Source organism: Rhipicephalus microplus, chromosome 6, assembly GCF_043290135.1.
Source record: "Rhipicephalus microplus isolate Deutch F79 chromosome 6, USDA_Rmic, whole genome shotgun sequence".
Lineage (NCBI taxonomy): Eukaryota > Metazoa > Arthropoda > Arachnida > Ixodida > Ixodidae > Rhipicephalus > Rhipicephalus microplus.
Window position 1 is genome coordinate 169,862,653 of NC_134705.1, and position 22,091 is coordinate 169,884,743.

General features: G+C 45.0%; 1 protein-coding gene across 4 annotated transcripts in view; it reads left to right on the forward strand.

Moving 5' to 3' along the window:
• Positions 1 to 22,091, forward strand: part of LOC119167918 (BPTI/Kunitz domain-containing protein-like) — a 46,880-nt gene that overhangs the window by 20,618 nt on the left and 4,171 nt on the right. For 2 of the 4 annotated variants that reach the window (XR_012884030.1, XR_012884031.1), the window contains 3 exons: positions 10,008 to 10,187; positions 17,413 to 17,501; positions 20,167 to 20,364. Coding sequence is in view for 2 of the 4 variants with exons in the window: in XM_075865598.1 (XP_075721713.1) it covers positions 10,008 to 10,187; positions 11,335 to 11,390 (236 nt within the window). In the remaining 2 variants the exon portion in view is untranslated. Of the gene's footprint in view, positions 1 to 10,007; positions 10,188 to 11,334; positions 11,535 to 17,412; positions 17,502 to 20,166; positions 20,365 to 22,091 lie in introns of those variants that run through there. The other 2 variants (XM_075865598.1, XM_075865599.1) reach the window with 1 other exon arrangement.

The following is a 22,091-nucleotide window of genomic DNA, read 5'->3' on the forward strand; positions in this document are numbered from 1 at the left end:
TCCGGTGTTACAAAGGCTGTCTTCGGGCGGTCACCCTCTGCCATGGGCACCTGCCAGTAGCCGGAGCGTAAATCTAACGAAGAAAAGAACTCTGCTCCTTGTAGGCAGTCCAAAGCATCATCGATGCGCGGCAGAGGGTATACGTCTTTGCGCGTTATCTTGTTGAGTCGGCGGTAGTCAACGCAGAACCGGATGGATCCGTCTTTTTTCTTGAAGAGAACAACCGGTGAAGCCCAGGGACTGTGGAGGGCTCGATGATGCCACGTTTCAACATGTCGTCCACTTGTTCGTCGATGACACGGCGTTCAGCAGATGACACACGGTACGGATGCTGCCTTAGTGGGGCTTGTTGACCGGTGTCAATACGGTGAACGACCGCAGAGGTTCGGCTTAAGCCTGACTGGTCACGATCGAATGAAGAACGAAAGCGGAGAAGAAGATTTATAATCTCTTCGCGCTGAGTTGGTGCGAGCTCAGAGTCGATGGCATCAAAGAATACGTCCAGAGCATCATTAGGCGCATTGGTAGGAGTGACAGCACAAATTGGGAGCGAAACCGTTGAATCGAGTATAGTATAGCCAGAATAATGCACTCGCAAGGTTCGTAGCTTCCCAGGCATTCTCCACGTAGTAAGGATGACGGGCTCTCCGAGGGATTGCACACATAAATGGCAGCGTGACCATTGCGAAAAATGACGACGGCAAACGGAAGCATGATATTTCGACGGCACGCAGGTGGGACCGATGGCATAAACAACACAGGCGATTTCGGGGGGGGGGGGGAGGCACACGACACCGAGACAACAACAGCTGAGAAAGGCGCAATGTCAACGTCAGAAGCAGCAAACACTCTACACGAAGCGCCATCGTCGGGGTCATAGCACGGCACAGATAATGCGAGTTCGGAACGAGCACAGTCGACCAAAGCAGAATTTGACGAAAAAAAGTCCCATCCAAGGATAACGTCATGCGAAGAACGGAATAAAACTACAAATGAGACGACGTACATCGCACCTTGAATGACGACTCGTGCAGTGCACACAGCTGAAGGCTGAATATGATGGGACGTAGCTGTCTGCAAAGATAGGTCGGTAAGTTCCGTGGTCACTTTCTTCAAGTTTCGGCACAGTTTCTCGCTAATTACAAATACGGCAGCTCCAGTGTCAACAAGTCCGTGCACCTTTATGCCATCAATATAGAGTTCAATTTCGTTCGGGGGACAGCAGTTAGGTCTTGAAATTTTCACTGCCAACGCAGTTCTTGCCTCCGGAACTGCACCCGTCAGTTTTCCCCTCGCGGTGGGCTGTTGCGACGTAACATTGGAGAAATATATCTGCGACGAGGAGAAGGCGAACGGCTTGAGCCGGATGGGCGGCGACCGGTACGTACGTCTAGAGGTGGATCGGCAGGAACGGGATATCGCGGCTGAATGGGCATGTAGTGTGAGGCCCCTGCAATGTCATGAGAAGGGAAGCTGCGACGGCGGTAGTGACGAGCTATGTGGCCTGGGATGCCACATGAAAAACATATTGGCCGATTATTCGGAGTGCGCCATTGGCTGACGGTAGGGGCACTTGTCACGGAATAAGGTACCGGAAACGGTCGTGCAGGCGGCAGCTTCATATAAACGTTCCGAGTTGTTTCGTATACAGCCGGAGACGGGACAGTCAACGGGTGGGCAGGTGGCGTCGACGAATAAACGTGGCGAGTTGCTTCGTAGATAGCCGGAGACGATGGAGCGCGTGGCCGAGCAACAGCGTCTGCATATGTTAGCGGTGCGGTAACAGATGGTGGAGCCTGAGCTGGCGGCAATGCTTCGGCAACTTGCGATTCAATGACCTGACGAAGCGAATGCGATAAGCGTGCCAAGGCTCGGTAGTTCTGGTGATTATAGATAGCTGCCTGGCGACCTCCTCGCGTATGAATTGCTTTATGAGTGGCATTAAAGCAGAGTGGTCGGCAGTGTCATGGCGATAGTCGAGGGATGAAAGGTCCGCGGTGTCTTGAGCAGCGCAACGTGCGGAAGCACGTTGCCTACGCAGCTCATCATAACTTTGGCAGAGCTGAATCACCTCGGCGACTGTCTGGGGACACTTCGCAGCAAGCATTTGGAATGCACCATCGTCGATTCCTTTCATTATGTTTTTTATCTTGCCTGCCTCATCCAGAGTCGGGTTGATGAGCTGGCAGAGGAAGAGCACATCTTCGATGTAGCTCGTGAAAGTTTCATCTGTTCTCTGTACTCTGCCATGCAAGCGCTGTTCAGCACGAAGGCGGCGGACAGCAGGACGTCCAAAGACTTCCGAGAGGGTTTTCGCCAATTCCGACCACGTACTGAAATCACTTCGATGATTTTTGTACCATAGTTTCGCCACGTCGGTCAGGTAAAAATTCACATTTGTGAGCTTATCGACTGCGTTCCACTTATTGTACGCGCTCACCAGTTCATACTCGGCAATCCAGTTGTCCACATCTTGGTCCTCTGTGCCACCAAATATGGGGGGGTCGCGCTGCCGGAGAGCGCCAGCGCAGAAGACGGGTATGGGTGCGAGAGCTGGAGTGGCGGCCTGAGACGGTCCCGGATCAGTCATCGCAGAAGGTGGTTGGAGTGTGCGGTTACAAAGCTCCAGGGTGAGGACCAGATGTATCCCAGCACTTCCACCACTTGAAAAGGGGTGTTGAACCAGCAGGAGTTGACTCGGCCAACGAGAGCTTTATTGAGCGCAAGAGCTAACTGAACGCAAGCCTGCGATCACAGCAAGTCTTCTTCCTTTTCTATATTCGAGCTCCATGCCCACTGCCCTCGTTACAATATATATATATATATATATATATATATAGGGGAAAGAAGTGTGTACCTAAGAGCTCGTTTTTCCGTGTTTTAACACAATATTAATGAGATCTAACAGACAGTAATGCCAAGGAATGTACAGGGGAAGGTATTAGAACCAATGGAATGTAAATAAGAAGAAAGAAGAAAGAAAAGTGGATGCAAAAATAACCAGCCTGCTCACAGCTGGTTATTTTTTATCCAGTCTTCTTTCTTCTTTCTTCTTATTTACATTCCATTGGTTCTAATAACTTCCCCTGTACATTCCTTGGCATTACTGTCTGTAAGATCTCATATATATATATATATATATATATATATATATATATATATATATATATATATATATATATATATATATATATATATATATATATATATATATATATATATTATGTATTCTACACCCTTCTGCAGCTCTCAAACCATAATATTGGTTGCTTCGACTCAGTAATCTCCACAATTTCACGTGCCGACCCGCCATCAGCGAACCACCGAAATTCGACAGGTTCCAGGAGGACGCCGTCACCGGGGTGGCGACCATCAACGCCCTCGGAGCTCGCGAGAATTGGACGGACCAACATAAATGGTGCGTTGTCATTGACAGCCTTCGAGATGGTGCCACGGCATGGCATAAATATTAATACCTGCGAAAGCAGTCTTCGGCGGACTGGAGTACCAAGCTCACTGCAGCCTTCGGACGCATTGGCTACGACCCTGCCTCTACCACGGATGACAGCTCTGCAATTCAAGAACTCGGCAGTGAACCTTTCGGCATCCAAACACGGGAAACATATTGTCCCGATGGTGCAGATTTAACCGACCCCAAGCAGCCCACTGTCGGAGAGCTAGTTGGTGAGCGGAAGTACTTTCATTGTTCATCTATTCCCCGGAGCACCTTTGCAGACAGAATCGCGGATGTGGAAGGAGACATGCTCGACACCGATACCGGCCGCGAGCAAGACTCCATGCCACACCTTTCGAATTCCACAACTCACGGCCCACTAGACAAGAGTGCCACTCAGAAGCCGCAGCTGTTCGTGATCCGCTCTTCATGTTCACCAGTGCTTAGGACATGCAGATTCCAGTTATTCCAGTGCCTGACGCGCTCTAAGTCAAGAAACAGAACAACTTCACCACAGCCATCAAAGTTCTCTCTGGCCCACTGGGACAGCTACTACTGACTTGAGAGCCGTCACCGCCGGGATGTGTGGATGGCTGCCACACTCTGAATGAGATTGAGGAATCTAATCCAACCAATGCGACTAAACACATGGAAGACATTTCCATGCATTCTACTGCCCTCTTTGCGACTAAGGTCCCTAGATGAAACAAGTTTCCAAGGTAGCGTCACTCATTGTTCTCGAGCCGTCCTCCTCACTCTCTCAATTACTCCTCTTTTTCTCTGCCATCCGCGTCTGTGATTGGTGCATTACTTGCACGTGATCTTGCAAATGGCTGGTGGTGTTATTTATTATTATGCAAAAGGTTCAAAACGAGTACGCATGCGCATATGGCTCCAGCCGGATTCTCGCCGTGACCAAAGACAAAATCGTAACCAGAACATAAACTGAAGAGGAGGAGCGTTTAGGTGTGCGCTAACTCGACCAAGATTGTTTCACCATGCTCGTTAAATGCAACATCTGCGTTTTTCAGCAATGCTGCGTTGCCGTAAAACAACAGAAAACGGTTTCTCTCTCTTCAACTTACCTCGTGCTTTCCGAGATGAAGCGCACCATGAAGTGCAACTATGAACCATTTCACGCGAATGCTTTCGTGCAACTCGGTCAACGTACGTCGACGCGGATCTGCGAAGCGAGTTAAATTGTCGGTTTTTATTGAAACGCCAGGCGCACGTCTAATGCGCGTCTAGTGCGTGCCAGTTGGTACAAATACTTGTGCGTATGCACGTATACAGAGCAGCTGTAGGTTGTAATCAACGCACCTTCAGAAACATTTCACTCTTGACCAGTTCCCGCTTGAACCGAAACGCGCTGCTTCAAGACACCTCACCAGTAGAACTCTCACTTTTCAGGAAGTTCCCAGCACCACATAAGAATCACTTCGCATCACGGTTGTCCAAATGGGCACATTAAAAAAAAACGTCATCACAGTGCTGCTGGACGAGTGTTCGTACCAGTCTGGTCGTAGTTTTTTCTTGCGTGTGCGCAAGCCGGTTGTAATCAATCGTCACAACGTCACGCCCTGTGGTCACTTACAGGATCCAGCAATAAGCACGTTCACTGTGTCACAGCACGAACAAAACACAATCGGAGAAGTGGACTAGTTAGAACTGGACAAAACACCACGGCCGTGGAACTACGATGTACTAGTACTACGCGAGACGCCATGGCTAGTGGTGTAAATTATAGAACTGCACAACGTTGCCAGTTGAGTAACTCACATCCCGCTTGCTCTTGTGTTGTACCGTTTATGTTCATAAAAGTAACTGTTTATTCTACGACCTATTTCGTTCCATTTTGTTTCATTTACATCTATTCACCGTAGCAACGGAACCCAAACTTTCGCTTTTGGATGAAAGTTTTAAACCTTCTAGGGGGCGCTTGAGGAACATAGGTGAAGAGGAAAGGGAAAGGTGTCACTACCTTGGAAACTTGTTTCATCTAGGGACCTTATTTGCGACAGCACCACAACTATTGGAACCCTGACATGCATCCTTACATACGTATAACACGAGCTGGTTGCACGCCCCAGTTTCAGCAGGGCCGTACATAACGGCTTCATCCCGTCGCGGTTCTGCATCGATGCGAAGTGGATGCACTTCTTCAAAGCTGCGGGGACGCGTCCACCTACTGATGCGCCTTCCTGAGTCAACATCAGCACTTCCACATGCCAGATGCCAGCGTGGCTAAGACAAACAGCCACAACGCCACAGTCAATGTAGACCACCAGAGCGATCATCAAATATGCCAGTAGCCGAAACGTTGCCAAGACCTGTGGCTACAAAGATACTGCCAATGCCACCCACCTGAGACATCGACTCACTGACATGACCTGTAGTGGCGTGCCGAAAAGAGACTACCCAGGCACAGCCAGTACCACCCAACAGAGACATCGTTTCCACCTCATCGGTTCAAATCTCTACGAAGGCAGGACAGACTGTCGCGCAACAGTCAATGCCGCCCTCCAGAGGCGATTTTGCAGTGTAGCCGAGTGTATTGTAGACGTAGCGGAGCTCAGCTCGGGCATGGATGCATTTGGGAGGCATAGTGAGGAAAGTGCAGGAGGAGGAAGCAGGGAATAGAACAGCCGGTCCAGGATCGGGTGATGTCTCTGTACTTTTTCCTTACTATATATATAGATAAAGATATAATTTTGTTGTGATATGCTACAGTGGTATTGCTAGGACAGACAGTTTTGGAAAACGAGCAACGGAAGTAGAAATGCATGCAATTATGCACTAGCCAGTTTAGCAAAATAACAAGAAATTGATAAGAACAGTGAGCGAGTGAGTTTGCGAGTGAGCAAGTGAAACAACTTCCTTTGGTCTCCGAATGAGGTGAGTAAACTCAACGTCACCTGCATGACTAAGCCCTGTCGGAGATGGTCAGCTTAAAGGGGCCCTGAAACACTTTTTTTAATAACCATAAAATAATTCAGTGAAAAAGTGCACTCTCTCACAATTTCAACGCCACAAAGTTTTAAGATTTGTCCAGTATGAGCAGAGTTACAAAGGTTTGTCACATGCTGCAATCAAGTTCTCTCTTCTCTAGTCCATAAAAAGGCGCTGAAAGCTAAGCAGGGAGGGATGGGAGGGGCAAACAAATAACGTCACATGCAGCTTGTGACCTTGAGCACTTTTTTTTCTTTTTCCTTGGAATTCGCGTCTTTTTCAGTGCGATCGTGCATGCATGTGTGGACAAATGACAGCCTCACCCGGTGATCTCTGTAACTACCGAGTGCGTCAAGTTCACGTCAGCGAATTGCTGATAAATGGGCATTTTGCGTGTAATTTTTGAGCGTCTCCCGTCATTTGTAGAGAGAAGAGAAAGATTTTAGCTGACTTTATTAATTTATTGTGAATGCCAGGCCACGTGTTGCGCTATAACATTGGGCTCTCGTGTTCTAAGGTGTCTCTACTACCCATCGGCAGCGTTCTCTGACCATGCTCAAAAAGTGTTGCAGGGCCTCTTTAAACCTGAATACCCTCGCTAAGACCCTCGGATGGCCAGGCTTTGAGAGCTCAGGTCATGGACCTCAATTACCTTCTTCATTTCCTCTTGATAAAGAGAGTGACCGGCAGAGGTGCAGCCCTACAGGGTATAAACAGATATGTGAGTTTTAACGTCCCAAAACCACCATATGATTATGAGAGACGCTGTAGCGGAGGGCTCCGGAAATTTTGACCCCCTCGGGTTCTCTAACGTGCACCAAAATCTGAGCACACAGGCTTACAACAGTTCCACCTCCATCCAAAATGCAGCCGCCAAAGCCGGGATTCGATCCCGTGACCTGCGGGTCAGCAGCCGAGTACCTCAGCCACTAGACCACCGTGGTGGACTATCCCCACAAGACAAGCTCGAGGTACGCATAATCACCACTCAGAGGGTAGGAGTACATGCCGGCAATGAGTCTTACTCTAAAAATAACCGTGGTTGAATATATTTGATTCAGCATTAAAACGCGTCAAACCAGCGAATGAAGCGTTTTGGCAAACGCGCACATAAGAGATCAAAAACAGAAGCTTACAACCAAAAAATAAATCATTATTGTCCCACCGAGTAAGAATTCGCACCGATGACCCATTCGATAGGGGGGTTACCAGCTTTATTAGGAGCTCCAGCAAATTCGTGGCAGGGCATGGCCGCCTCCGAGAATCGAATTTGCCAACTTCATTTACTTCAAGCACCTTCGTGTGTCTCAAGTATAGGTGACTTTCTCGTTTAGACACATGTTCACATCATTGCTTTTCGGTGAAATGTCGCAACTTTTCTACAATTTAAGCAAATATTCTGGCATGTTTGCTTAGCCTAGCGCCATAATTTAAGTGGTGACGACAAATTTCGTTTGTCAAGTGAATAAAACTTGCATCTGAAAATAAAGCGCGTGGTTACAGCGGAAGCTACTGAGAATGGCTCTCTTGCAAAGATAAATGAGAGGTGCATCTAAGAAAAGAGAGTGGAACTTTGCACCTATTGATTGTCGTGTTTTAATAAACATTAAAAACCACTATGATATGCCCCACAATCAGCTATAGTTACAATGAATCACCTTATATCTTCGACATCGCATAGCGTCTGCTCAATTCTACCCAAATGCTTAACGTCGTGTCGTAATGTGTCATTTAGAATTTGTGACACGCTTATTTCATTTCACGTGGTTTTTTTTTTTGCAGAAGCACTGTCAAAGTTTTGTTGCCATGCCATGCAAGAACAGCTCTTGCGGATTTATACTTGAGCGACTGCTAGATATATTTTTTATGAGACTACAAGTTCTTTGCAAATAAGTTTCTTACCAGGGGTACGTGGAACAGATAAGGCTAGTAAACGCTCCGACTAAGCACAAGAGGCGATGTGGCGCTATAAAAATATGTTTCGAAAACATATCTCACTGAAATTAGGTCTCGGCTTTTTTTGGAATTTCTGCATAGCTGCTGGGCATGAGATTGAAAGAGCGTAGGGGCTGTGAGCCTGGCGGCGCAGTGAGGAATATCAATCAAAGGCGAAAAACAATTGCTTTGTGCCCAAGAGATATATGATTGACGCAAGTATCTATTTACAAACTAACTTCGAGTGATCTGGCAACTGTAGAGTGAAAATGCTCGAGCAGGAATAATGGTGACAATTGGTAAATGGGCACTTTCTGAGATATGCTCAGTTTCCGCCCCAAAAAGCTATCGCGCTAGTACAGAAGACTCTCGTTGACCCGCTGAAGCTAGGCGGCTCAAAAAAACAAGACAATCATCATAATTCCTCGTGCTTAAAAATATTTTTGAGCTCGACTTCCATTTCAGTATTTAAAAGTTTGTTTGAGAAACATTGCTCGAGCGCTAAACATTTTAACAGCAATTCTATGATAAGTTGACACCATCTCAAGCGAGATACCTTGGTCAAAGACGGTTCGTACGTTCATGCCTCCATATTCTCATGCATTTTAGTGACGAGCCACACAAGCAATCACCCAATTTCGATTTCATTTCGATACTTCACATCGGATATAAAATTGCGACGCCCAAAGCATGCATTTTAGTTATAACGTTTGCAGTTGCTGAAAACTATTTCAACAGGGAAACAATTATCAAGAACATCTTTTGTAACTTCGCCCTACCAATTGTGGAATTACAATTTTTCAACCATACATGAATGATCTCCTTCCCTACGGCTTTCCACAATGCTTGTTTTCCGCTGCACGAACTTTGTAAAACGCTATCAAGTATACAGGGCCAAGTATGTAGGTTCATCGTCATTTGTGATTTGTGCATGTACTTTAAAATGTGTAGATGAATTCCTATTAGCTCGTTATGACAACAATTCGAACAGGAATGTCACTGGAATGAACGTTTCAACATGTTGTTTTGCGTTGAAGGAGGCAAAACCACTATAGTACAAACATTGGCTTGCCACAATAATTTAAGGCCTCAATTTTCTACTGAGCTGCTGCTTTATGCTCGTGTCATTCATATGGTGCTTGGCTTATTCACCCCAACATGTGTTATAAGACACAGAGTAAATACACAAGAGTCAATGTCGAGGGTGACCACAGCATGGCCACTGAGGACCGGAGGAATGGAAAATTTCAACACCGTCACATGAAAGCTGAGTGAAATAAACAGGACAGAAGCTGTGAATTCCAAGCTGACAGGCAGAAAGCCCCACGTTTGCACATTTCCATTTGTTTTTAAGTATCATGCATTGTCTTCTGCACTGGTTCTGCACGCGCTTACAGCTTCACAGCAATCCTCTGAACCTAACCTACCCTCATGCAGGGAACATGCGAAATAACACAATATAGTTTAAAATAATAGTGTCTCCCAGTGTGATATGCGTCACAGTCGCATCTGTTTTTTGGCAAATAATTATTAGGTAATAAAGCAACCAAATAAATGAGTTTTGTATAAGGTAACATTTAAATGAATTTTCCAGACAATAATCAGGCGTGCACCTTTCGAAATTCTTTCGATATGCTACTTCGTGTGTGTATTTTTTTTTCATTTCCAGCTAACAAAAGCCCGAAAGCGGTATGCAGCCTGGAACCAATAGCGGAACGGTGCTTGCTCACGAGGAATCATTGGTACTTCGATAAAACTAAGAACCGGTGTTTCCGTTTTCGTCATGGTAAATGTGCCAAAAATAGGAACGGATTCAGAACATTGGTACGGTGCATGGAAAGATGCAGTTGTAAGTATTCTGCGCTGATTCTTACTTCTTATTGACATACTAAAGTTCAGTCATAGAGTTTTCTCTACTCGCAGGCTTTTCTTCTTTTTATAACTTTTTTAGAAATGATCATGCGCATTAGACACATTGACATATGAAATCCTGTGACCTCATTTTGATTGCTGGCAGTAAATTTATATTTTTTTTTAATTCACGATGTACCCCCAAATGAAACAAAAAGCAATAAAGTTTTCAGTTTAGGTATACAAAATACAATAATTAAACAATAAAATTAGAGGATTATCACTGCAACTGAAAGGAACCAAAGCTCAACATAGCAGGCTATGAGTTGAGCGTACCTGAAACAACTAATTTGTAATCATGTCGAAATGCTCTCCATTTAGCGTGAGTTTATTACTTGTTACGACTGACTAATACACAATGCAAGCAAAATCTTCATTTAGTACTCACCTATATAGTGGATCTTTTCACAATAATATAAAAAGCTAGTAATTTTTGAGCCAATTCGAGCAGTTCAATTCCATTGAGTTAATGCCGAACAGAAACGGACTACCATCGTGACTGCGCATGTCGTGACAAGCAAACAGCTGCCCTTTCTAGTGGTTTCCTCATCTTAACGTTCGACGAGTGTTACCCGACTCACTAAACTGTCATGACGATGGTTCGATAGTGATAGACCTTGCTTCATTTTCATCAGCTTCAATTTTTCCAGCGTTCCTTGTCTGAGTCAGAATTACCCTAAAGCTCTTCATTTAAGACCTTGCTGGGAGTAGTATTACAATGTGCCCACAATTGTGTGCACAAAGTATGAACATAATCATGTTTATGCCATCCAGCTCACACGCACACACACATACACGCGTATATATGAAAAATATATATGAAAAATATCAGGATATGTCAGTCAATTGAACACAAAAGCAATGATTGTTATTCATCATACACGTTGTATTTATTACAGCGATTATTGATCTATCTTAAAAATGGAGTTTTTATGTCTTTCAAGAAGTTTGCCATCGACCTTCATTACTCTTTTTTCACATCTGTGCTCTCGTCAGCTGTAAATTTGTGGGCAATAACATCGCTCAGATAGTTCTCTGTGTTTCTATACGTAAAGATATATCCTCGTATTGACTTTATGTTCCAGATTTTCTGCCTACAACTGTTTCCAACAGCGCAAGTGCAAGTAAAGAGCCTGAGTAAAACGCTATGTTCTCCGTATGTCATAAATATTGAACTCGAATACCTATAAGTATAACCACTGGTTTTAAAGAGCTGCTCGATTTATTTATTTCTTCGCATGCCTGCAATCGAAGGTGTCAAATAAAAGTTGAGTTTTTTTCAGCACCTTTAACAGCATTTGTCATGTACAAATAACTAATATGTTGAACTGAAATCGTAGTATGTAGGATCTGGGCAGGGAGTCCTTAGCGAGTGAACAGTCAGGGCTCTCCGTTACGATCCAAGCTGTGAAATCATTTGACAGATCCTGCAGAGGTCGATGTCCCCGCACCAGTTGTCCCATGAGTTATAGGTGCTGCATCACTGTCTCTTGACCCGGCTTCATACCTAGCTTGGTACTCATCGTCGCTGTCGTCCTGATCTGCACCAGCCACCTCTTCAACTGCTTTTTCATTGGCTTGGTGTCGCTCACCGTGATCGCATACGTGTTGTACATCTGCCAACCTTAAATGTGTGACATGTTTGGTACCGAAGTAATCAGGCCCGTCACCATCATCATTGTATTTTCTTCTGAAGGCTTGTGTTTTCTGACCATCCTCTGACTCACTAAACCGGCTTCAGAGGTCGTGTTCATTTTCAAGTCCAAATCGCCACCCTGGCTGTTGCAAAAATGTGCTTGTGAAGACCACCTCAAGGATCTCCAGTTTTTCTACGACCCATACTACGGCTACGGCGCAACGACATTGACATGAATCTCCAGACGAACACTCCCGAAAACTTCTACCTAAAGGGACTACAGCAGCAGTTCATCAACAAGCCGACCCTCAAAAGCGTTTTGCTCATGTTCTCGAAACCGCTGTTGAAAATCAATGTTTCAATGCTTTGCGCTGGGTGCATCCTTCAATCAGTGAACATAACCTTGAGTTGTGGAAGATCTCATACCATCGGTCTTACAGGAACTTAAAATTTATAAAATTTGTATAGGTTCATTCATGAACAATGAATGAGCTGAATAAGACTTTGGCACAAGAACGAAGACAAAGACTAGGTGAGCACTACCTTCAAAGAAACTTGCGAAGTCATTTTCTACTTGTGTCGCGGTGCTATATCGTGTGTTACTTGTTCGAGTAGGAAGAGTCTTGGACACCGCCCTTGCTCAGACATGGGCTGGCTGCTTTACGTGATACAGGTGCATCAAAAAAGCCCCAACGGTCATGAGAGCTGTATTGCTATGCAGCAGACGTACCCTCAAATAAGCTCATTCTTTCGAATATATGCTACACACATGAGGAATAGCGTTTTCGAAACATTTTTCACGGGTGGTTATTTGACGCCATTTCTGCGCCATTATTTCAGGTAACGAATTGTAAAGAAATCCGTGGTAGTGATATATTTGGCTGGGTGAGGAGTGTTTGAATTCTTAATGACTAAATGGGAAGGACAGCGAGAGATGCCCCATTAATAATGCCTAATTACACCAGCAAAGAGACATTAAAATACACTTTCAAGCCTATAATACTGGTGATGAAATCTTTTTTTTTGTATGTTTCTTGGCGGGAAATTCGAATAAACTTCCACGGAATGACACCAAATGATGTAGATAATTAGGCATATAACCCTAATATCATTTAACGAAAGTCGTATGAAGAGAGATATATCGAATTTAAGCATTCTACCAATCCAAGTTGTCATACCTTTCCCTCGTACTCTTAAGTGGGAAAAGGGTGGCGGATGTGTTTTTTTGACCTCCCGACGAGCATGCCGGCTCAACCAATGTCTTCAGAAAACTACTTTCACAAGTTCATGGCCAATGTTACGTTAAACTTTTGCAGCTTGTTTATAGTGCGCATCTACTTCTAGCTATTTACTAACCTTTGAAGGTTAGTAAATAGCTATGTTTCTTTCGCAACACCTCTCTCCAACACTGCTCCAAGGCGACAGTGCTGTTGTCTACTTACTGCTCACACAATTTCACAGAATATGACAATATATTTTTTGCAAAGCTCTACCTTTTTCGTTACAACCCTTTATTGACAAATGTTACATATGTACTGAAATTTCTAGCCTGTCACGCAACGTAATCAAACCTTAAAAACTAACAGTGTCATAGTGATTGTACCAACTAGCGAGCGCTACAAAATACCAAAAAAACTAATAGGTATTTTTTAATATATCGGGAAGTGTTTCGTTCAAACTAAATAAAAAATCACCCAGCCATCATTTTGGACGTGGCCAAAGTGCCTCAATGCCCGCTTCTCCGCATGGAGGCACTCTAGACGTGGCGATTGAGATCAGCCGGAATAAAGAAGTTTATTTTCGTATAAGAAATGTTTTGTGGTGTGCTATACAGTAAATTTATTTCAGCACATACCCCTTCCTCTACTTGCGTCCACGTCTCATGACTTTATAGTGAAAGTACAGAAGAGTCAGCTACTCAATGTCGCTGTAAACAAGCGTCTTTGTCGCCGGAGTTTTGCTTTAACTACTAGCCCAACTGAGCGGCAGAATCCAACATTAGCAGTTGGTGGGCGGAAAAAGCAAAACGGTGGCTTTTAGACCGCACACAACGTAGCTGTTTAGACATGACTAGTGCTGAAACGCTTTTTTATGCGAAGTCGTTTGAACAGAGGTTATGCTGTTATGTTTGGGGTTCCATTTAAAATGATATCGAAGAACTTCAAATGTCCATGCGCCATTCTCGGGCATTGTTTCCATTTTGCGACTGGTTTTACTGCTTTTTGGTCCCTATTTTCACACTTTCAGAATAAATTTTTGGTTATAGGTTCTTTGAACTCGCGGAACCACTTAGAATAGACATGTACAAACCACTTTAATATTTCTTGCCTATGCATTTCTTACGGCAGTGACCAGGATATTGACATACATTCTTTTTCTAGGTTAAGCTGAACTGGCCAATGTTAAACAGTTTCTCGTGGCTTATTAAGAGCCGTGCTGCACGTGCCTGGGGAGCAGTGACGTCACACGACGCACCACAGGCGCGTAGGAGAGAGCCTGGAAGCTCGTGGAGTGACGTGTCATAGTAGGCTGGCACTTGACTCGAGTGAACTCACTAGCAAGACCATCCATCTGTCAGCCCGTCCATATGTCTACGCATGCGTGCACTCGTCCGTACATCCGTTCATTTATTCATTCTTCTGTCTATTGGTTCGTATGTCTGCCTGTGCGTCCGTACATGCACCGCTCACGCTACGTATATCCTGGCATAGCCAAGCTAAGCCACTGTTATTCTTTTTTCTTTTTAGCCATACCTCGCACGTTAAAAATAGATGTGCTGAGGCCAATACCATTCCAAATTTCGATAGAGATGCTTCGCTAAACAATGAACAACCTGATTGATTGATATGTGGGGTTTAACGTCCGAAAACCACCATATGATTATGAGAAAAGCCGTAGTGGAGGGCTGCGGAAATTTTGACCTCATTCGGTTCTTTAACGTGCACCCAAATCTGAGACCACGGGCCTAATACATTTCCGTCTCTATCGGAAATGCAGCCGCAGCAGCAGGGATTCAATCCCGCGACCTGCGGGTCAGGAACCAAGTACCCTAGCCACTAGACCACCACGGCGGGACAACAATCAATGGCCTCACACGATCAGAAATTGTACGTAAATTATACGCATGTACAAACGCAGCACACGAAATGATTTTTGATGCCTGCTGTTCCACCAGACTTCTTGCAGAAGGTGACGTGTGCATTCCATCGTGCATGTAATCTACGGTGGTTCCCGATTCTTCATTAGCCAACGTAAGTGAGCTCTTAGCATCAGCAGTGTCAGACGACAACTCAAGAACCGTTCCACACCTCACTCGTCAACCCCACTTTAGGCCAGTGACCTTGACTATCATGCCATAGCGCATGCATAACGACTGTCATGCAAGACCAAGCTCTCCCCACGCGCAGCAAAACGAAACCCAACAGGACCCATTCTTTACAAACCCGCTACTGTACAGCCACATATACCCCTACGTATACAAATCGTACCATCGCAGTTCTCGCACTCACCGTGTGAAACGTGATTACGGCTTCGCACCCGACGATTCCTTGATTACTTTTTCACTCAGTGAGCGGGTAGGTATTCCATATAGTGATCCTGAAGACCTAACTTCATGCAAAATATCCGACGAGATGACCGTTAGACACCACATGAAAGTCAAGTCCTCACAAACCTACCTCCCTCTCCACGCATACTGCCACTTATCGTGTTCGTTCAAAAAAGAGAAAAATAGATATGGTGGATGGTGCTCGCGAAGAGGCATTCTCAGGCTAGTCGACATTGCATCATGAAGTGTTACAGCGCGCACGGACAGGATGAAGAACGAACACGCAATACGTAACGCTGATGGTAGATTTCCTTGAATTTCTTAGTACTGCTTATTACGTCAAAGAGGAAAACAGAAATATGCGCCCATTCAATTAGATGCTTTCCTGGTTGCTTCCTGGTGCATTGCACCCCGTTATACATAACGGGGTGCAACCATTCATTTGGTGGGCTGCTAGTGTTCACTGCGGCTCGAAGTGCCCAAGAAAACCACAGACACATTCGCAGTTTATCAATACATTACTCCCAATATCGTCTTTTCGCTCACCAGGAGAATCCACGGGTTTGTGTTGACACGCGGAATAATACACGTTAGAAAGCCAGTGTAGGGAGGAAGGCCGTAAAATGTGTGAAGCTCGCACAATGTGAAGGGCTTATGTTTTTTGGCTTCACATTGCCACCTCTTCTCAGACGGGCTGGCACATGATTTTTAAACTCACTGCAGAGCTTTTCTTCTCGAGATAAGTCGTAGGTGCGAAGCTTAGTATGGGCTATGCTTGGCCACGTATTTTGTCGTCACGGTGTGTTATGTAGTGACGGCTGATCATAAAAACGGGTATGGGCCACAATGGGTAAATCTCACTCTTTTCATCTCGCCTACTAAAGGTTATGAAGGCAACAGTTAGCCCAACAAATAGCCGACAGCGTTAGTGGAGAAGAAATACTCTTTTCAGAAACTCTTCGATTATAAAAACGGACATGTAAGGGCAGAAGTAGTAGAAGAAGAGGAGGAAGGTGTAGAAAAATAAGAAGCACCACCTTGGGGTAACCTGCACTCCGACGCGCTGTTCCGATGGTGCAGGGGAAGTTGTTACACCTTTGCTTACATGCTTCGCCTGGGTCCAGTTTTTATATTTTTTTCTTGGATTTGTGCTGGCCACATGCTTCGCCTCTTCACTGTTTTTTTATATCTGCAGGTTTTTTTTCTCTTGGGTATGTGCTTCCCAGCCCATATAATTAGAGTGTCCTTAAATTAAATATTCCACCTAGTCGGCATTCTGTGGCGACTTTTAATAGCGTTTCCACATTTGAATGGGACAATGATCCATTCACTAACCGTTTGTTAAGTGCGAAGAATGTTCATGTTGTTTCGCATAAACAGAGCTTTCCGGACGCCGAGAAAGCTACAAGGTTGCCACAATATAATACCGGCATTGGCAAGTTACATACACGTATATACATATAAATGGAATTCATGGTGCTATACGCAAGGTAGCTGTGCCATTGTTGACATTTGTCAAAGGCATACGGTGCAGATAACAAAAAGCACGGCGCAAAATCTCTGTAAAACGGCTCTAAAAGCTATTCATAGACGCCAAAATATTCTTCATAATCAAAAAAGGTACAACAAAAGTCAGTGACTGGGTGGAAATGAAAAGAAAGTGTAGGAAAATTTTAACCTTTTTTCAAGTTTCCGCCGAGGTTTTAGAGATGATGCACCAGAATTGGAAATGGCAAAATTGTTAGAAGCTGATAAGTAGGTGCTGGAAAATAACGTACAATACCGTACAAGAGAAAGTTTAAAACGTACACAGATTTTTTGCTTATCTGGCTGACTTCTTAACTTTTTCTTTTGTTTATTACGGCAACAGGTCGGCATAGCACACTGTACTCCTTCAAATAATGTGTACGGTAGAAGTCTAGGACATCACATTCAAACTTTTATGTTCTTTAGTGTTTGTACAAAATATCTTTGTTACAGATACCGTAAACAATGGCTCTTACTTCCAAAGCATGCATGGCTTTTCTGCTGTATCTGTCGGCATAGCACACTGTACTCCTTCAAATAATGTGAGTGGTAGAAGTGTAAGATATAACCTTCAAATTTATGTGTTGTTCAGTGTTTGTGCAAAAGAGAGCTTTATCACAAATACCGTGAACAGTGGCTTTTACATAAAAAATGCATGAATTCGCTGCACTACCTCAAGCAAAAAGGCTGTTGCTAAGCCTTCTTCAAAAATGAGAGTCTGTGGGCTTGTGTTTCTTTCATTTGCTGTATCTCTACAAGGTAAGAACACATTTCTCAAGTTAAATAAGCTGTAGAGTAGTAGTTTTGTGGTATTTTGCTCTGCTGACGGAAACTTTTTGCGTGCACTAATAAAAATTCGAATATTTTGAGAGATTTGCAACTAATCTAGCGTAAGCTTTTTTGAGTGGAGGGGGGGAATTGGGAGAAAACTCTAACCAAAAATATTTTCCAATACCCGACGTTTCGAAGCCTCGCCAGCTTATTTATCCGGGGTATAAAAAGCAAGCACGTACAGCGCTTCATAGTATGTACGTGAAGTTTCTCGGGACATGTGGGAAGCCTTAACAATAGATGAATGGGCGGAGGACTCAAGTTAGGATTGATAATTCGGCTGTCTTTTGTATGTGGCAATATTTCAGGTGAAGTCACAGGCCTATAGGCTGCCTTCGTTTTACAATACCACCACACGGTTTAGATTATTATGATGATTGAACGGCTTGCGGATCTGCCACTGCGCTTCATTCACTGCCTAATTCACGTGGATTGTTCCTGCGCTGCCGAATATTTTCCAAAAGCGCTCAAGGGCTCCTGTGTACGAAACGGGACAGTCGGCTCGCGTAAGCTTGTATACAACACCCGGCTCAATTATGTTTGTATGTGGTCTCTGGACCAAGGGATTGAAGCTGCCTATGGCGGGGAACAGGTTTTGGGTGACGTCGACACTGCCTTTTTTAGTAAACAGGCCACGCTGCAACGGTGATGCAGGAAACTGACTCATGACATCGTCGTAAAACTGCAGATGTCCTGTTCCCTACACAAAACAGCAAATCCGTGGTTCCACTCGTGCTGAGAGTCCTCAGCACGAGTAAAGAGTGCTGAGGGCTCTGTGGATGAGCGCCTTTATGTTGCCGTTAACAGTGATGTTGCGGATTACATTTTCCGTTTCTTCCGTCCTCCACCGAGGTGATGAGCCACTCCTTTTGGCTTCGTTAGGAAGGCTCCCAACCACAGCAACCTTGGGGCAGAGAGGGTGGTGGGAGTTAAAGTGTAGATGGGCTGGATTTCCGGCTGGATTACTGGCGCATGGGCTGGATTTCCGGAAACACTGAAGGGATTGTTCTGGCGTTGCCATCAAACTATTGCATCCAGCAATGGTACATATTAACGATATTTCCACAGGCTTCTTATCAACATGTCTTCACATGATAATTTTACTTCCCCTCCTTTGCCCCACCCCCCCCTTCACGCACCCACGTCCCACTCGCGGCCAATAAAGCTGAAGTCAACGCCACGGCTTGAGGTCTCACTTGCCCAGCCATGGCCCTTTTCGTGGTATCCGCCTCCGACTGCGGAAACGGGGTTTAGGGTTTGCTGGAAAGAGGCACTTCGTCCAACACGCAGCAACAATAATCAAAATGGCTGTAGAGGGACCGCCTGACAACGTTCCGAGACATTGCACCCAAAACTATAGACTCCAACGGCGTAAATTTTCGACGCCACACGATGAATTAAACAGGCTCAAAGTCGTAAGCTGTCCTAAGTTTTAGCTTACTCTAAACCACTGCTATTATAGCCCGGCGATTTTCCAATCCTGCCACCCAAACCACCACCCCACGCATATAGCATGCCGGCACAAAACAAACGCTGAGCAACATGTTTTGAGTATGTGCCCGCGTCGACTGTCGTTAAAGCGCCGGCATTCGCAATGCGCCTATAACTGCCGTCAATATCAGACCACAGGAAGTCCCCAGCTTCCTTGTTTCCACCGCCGTGCCAGCTGGGGGAGCCTCAGCAGCTGCCGCTGGGAGCCGGTCCTCAAAGCTCAAAGCTGAGCGACCAGCTCTGGGCTGTATGGCAGGCCCAGAATGCCGCCCGAGTCCAAAGACTGTGGCCTGCCACCTGAAGCTACCGAGACCGAACTGTCAGCCTGTTCTGTGAAATAGTCTTTCCCCCAACGACGACACATCAGCCTACATTCGCCACTCTTAATAGTTATGGTAATGGCGTTAAAAGTAAGTCTTGATGCAAACAGGCAAGCAAAGAGCCTTATTTAAATACGAAGACGACGTTCGCTCCGCCCTTAGGGGGCGACATCGGCGGGCCAAACCCACCACAGGATGGGGAGATTCATCTCCTCGGCGATGTCATGATGGGATTGACTGGCACGGTGCGAATGAATATGGTTTCGCTTTTTACTAGCGTACCCTTCAACCTCGAACAATTATTGTGGCGGGCACTAGAACACGACCCTACCCTGTACAATAGAAGGGTAGAAGTGTATACCACAAAGTTCTTTTCCGAATCAATCGCCTTTCGTGCGTTTGCCTTCAATATCTTCTGTTCCCAATGCTGTTTCATTTCTAGTGAATAATAAATTAAGTGAAATTTCTATTAAATCAAGTGTTTCCTCAGGTCTCTCATGGATCTCTCATGTGACAGTTCATGTATATATACGCATACACAATTCTTTTTTTTTGCTATTTTCAGAATGTACAACGACATCGCAAGACCAATATCACAAACTCCTGCGTAGTTGCTTGCAGTCACGTCCAACCAAATATTGCCAACCATTAAAAAGTTCCTGGTACTATAAAGGAGGACTCTGCAGAAAGACCGATCCGACTGTCTGCGGTGGGGGCGCAAATATCTTTCCGTCTTTAAAAGAGTGCCAGAGAGAATGCAAATGTAAGCAGTGAAGTTTTCGTAATAAGTTGATTATGCTTTCACAGGCTTACTCGTTTGTCCCTTCTGTACAATTAGTTTTATTCAAGCGCTGACGGTCCGTAGTTGTGGTAGATCTCAAAAGGATGTAAATCAATACAGTGTATGTAACCTGGTGTAGGCCTTCCCGTGTAGTTGTTCTTTTTCGATAGACTGTTTATAGTAGCCAACTGCATAATTATTTGTTATCTAAACATCGTTGTCGACTACTATTTAAGCCCTGACCACCCTCGCCGCCGATCACATGCCATTCCTACAAAACTGAGTGATGGTTGGGCCCCAAATAACACAATGGTTTTATCCAAAGAACAGAGAAATGAATAGTCGTGTAGACAAGTCGTCCTTTATTATCAATATGAAAAACACCTACAAGAACAGTAGACATTATTGTTCTTCTTTGTTCATTTACTTATATATATCCTGATTAACGGTAAAAGATATAAAGCACTGAACGTACAGAAATGTAGATGAATAGTCTAAAATCAACAGCAGAACATTGCGGGACACAAGATATTCAGTGAAGCTAAATTTCCGCTTCGTCTGGGAATGTAATCTTAAAATGAATGTTCCATACTGTGCCAGGCCAGTCTGAATCCACCTGTTGCAAGACCACCACCATACTGCACCCGTAGCAAGAGGGCGAATAGGAAGATCGTCAATGCAGCCTCGAACACTTTTGCGAGTGCAGCAAGTATGAAGTCAAAGCATGAACGCTGGCCACACGTCATTTTCTTCGTGCCAGAAGAGTCCTCAGAAACCTGCGAGCACTCAGGCAAGCACTCTCCTGTTTTTGGAACGAGTGGTACCTAATAAAATCAAGGAAGTCAGAGTAAATACGCGAAAAAATGCACTTGCCATAGCCATATTTCACGTGAATGCGCTTGCACGACTCAAACAAGTTACTGAGCTAGGCGGCATCAAAGTGAACCCCTTTACACCGATTGACAACGCATTCATACCTGGTTTGATATACGACGTAGGCATTGCGATTCCTCACGCTGACTTGCCTACCCTCATCAAACCGGCGAATGAGGGTAATGTCGTCACTCAGGTACACCACCTTGGGAAGTCACACTGTGTTAAAATGGTCTTCAAATGTGACTGCACAACATTCCATGTCAAAGGCGGGCATTTTCTACATCCTGTTCGGCCTTTTGTGCAAAAGCCACTTCAGTGTCACCAGTGCTTTAAACTAGGTCACATCAAAGGCGCGTGCCCGAACTCGCTACGGTGCCCTCGGTGCGCAGAAGCCCATTCAGAAGATGCATGACAGTTCGCATTTTTTAAATGCGGTAACTGTAATGGCTCAAACACTGCCTCATCGAAAGACTGCCCTCGAATTAAGAAGGAGCGCGTGGTGCTTAAGCAAATGGTCACAGACAATACGACCCACAGGGATGCTGCCGAAGCAGTTCGGCGTCGGTGCCATCGTTCGACCTCAAAGACTGTGCAAGCTCGAAACGGCAGTGCCATCTCTACTGCTGCACCATTAATTCAAGCCGCAACAGGACCGACGATTTTAAAGAATACTGTGGAGAGGACTATCTCTACAGAGTAATGGCCTATTTTTCCAAGTCATCCGCTAACCACAGAACGTCAGAAGACGACGCCCACTCAGGGGTCGTTACCAACCGCTGATGACACACATAAGAAAAATGGCAAAGTCATAACTATACTTCATTCTCTCATGG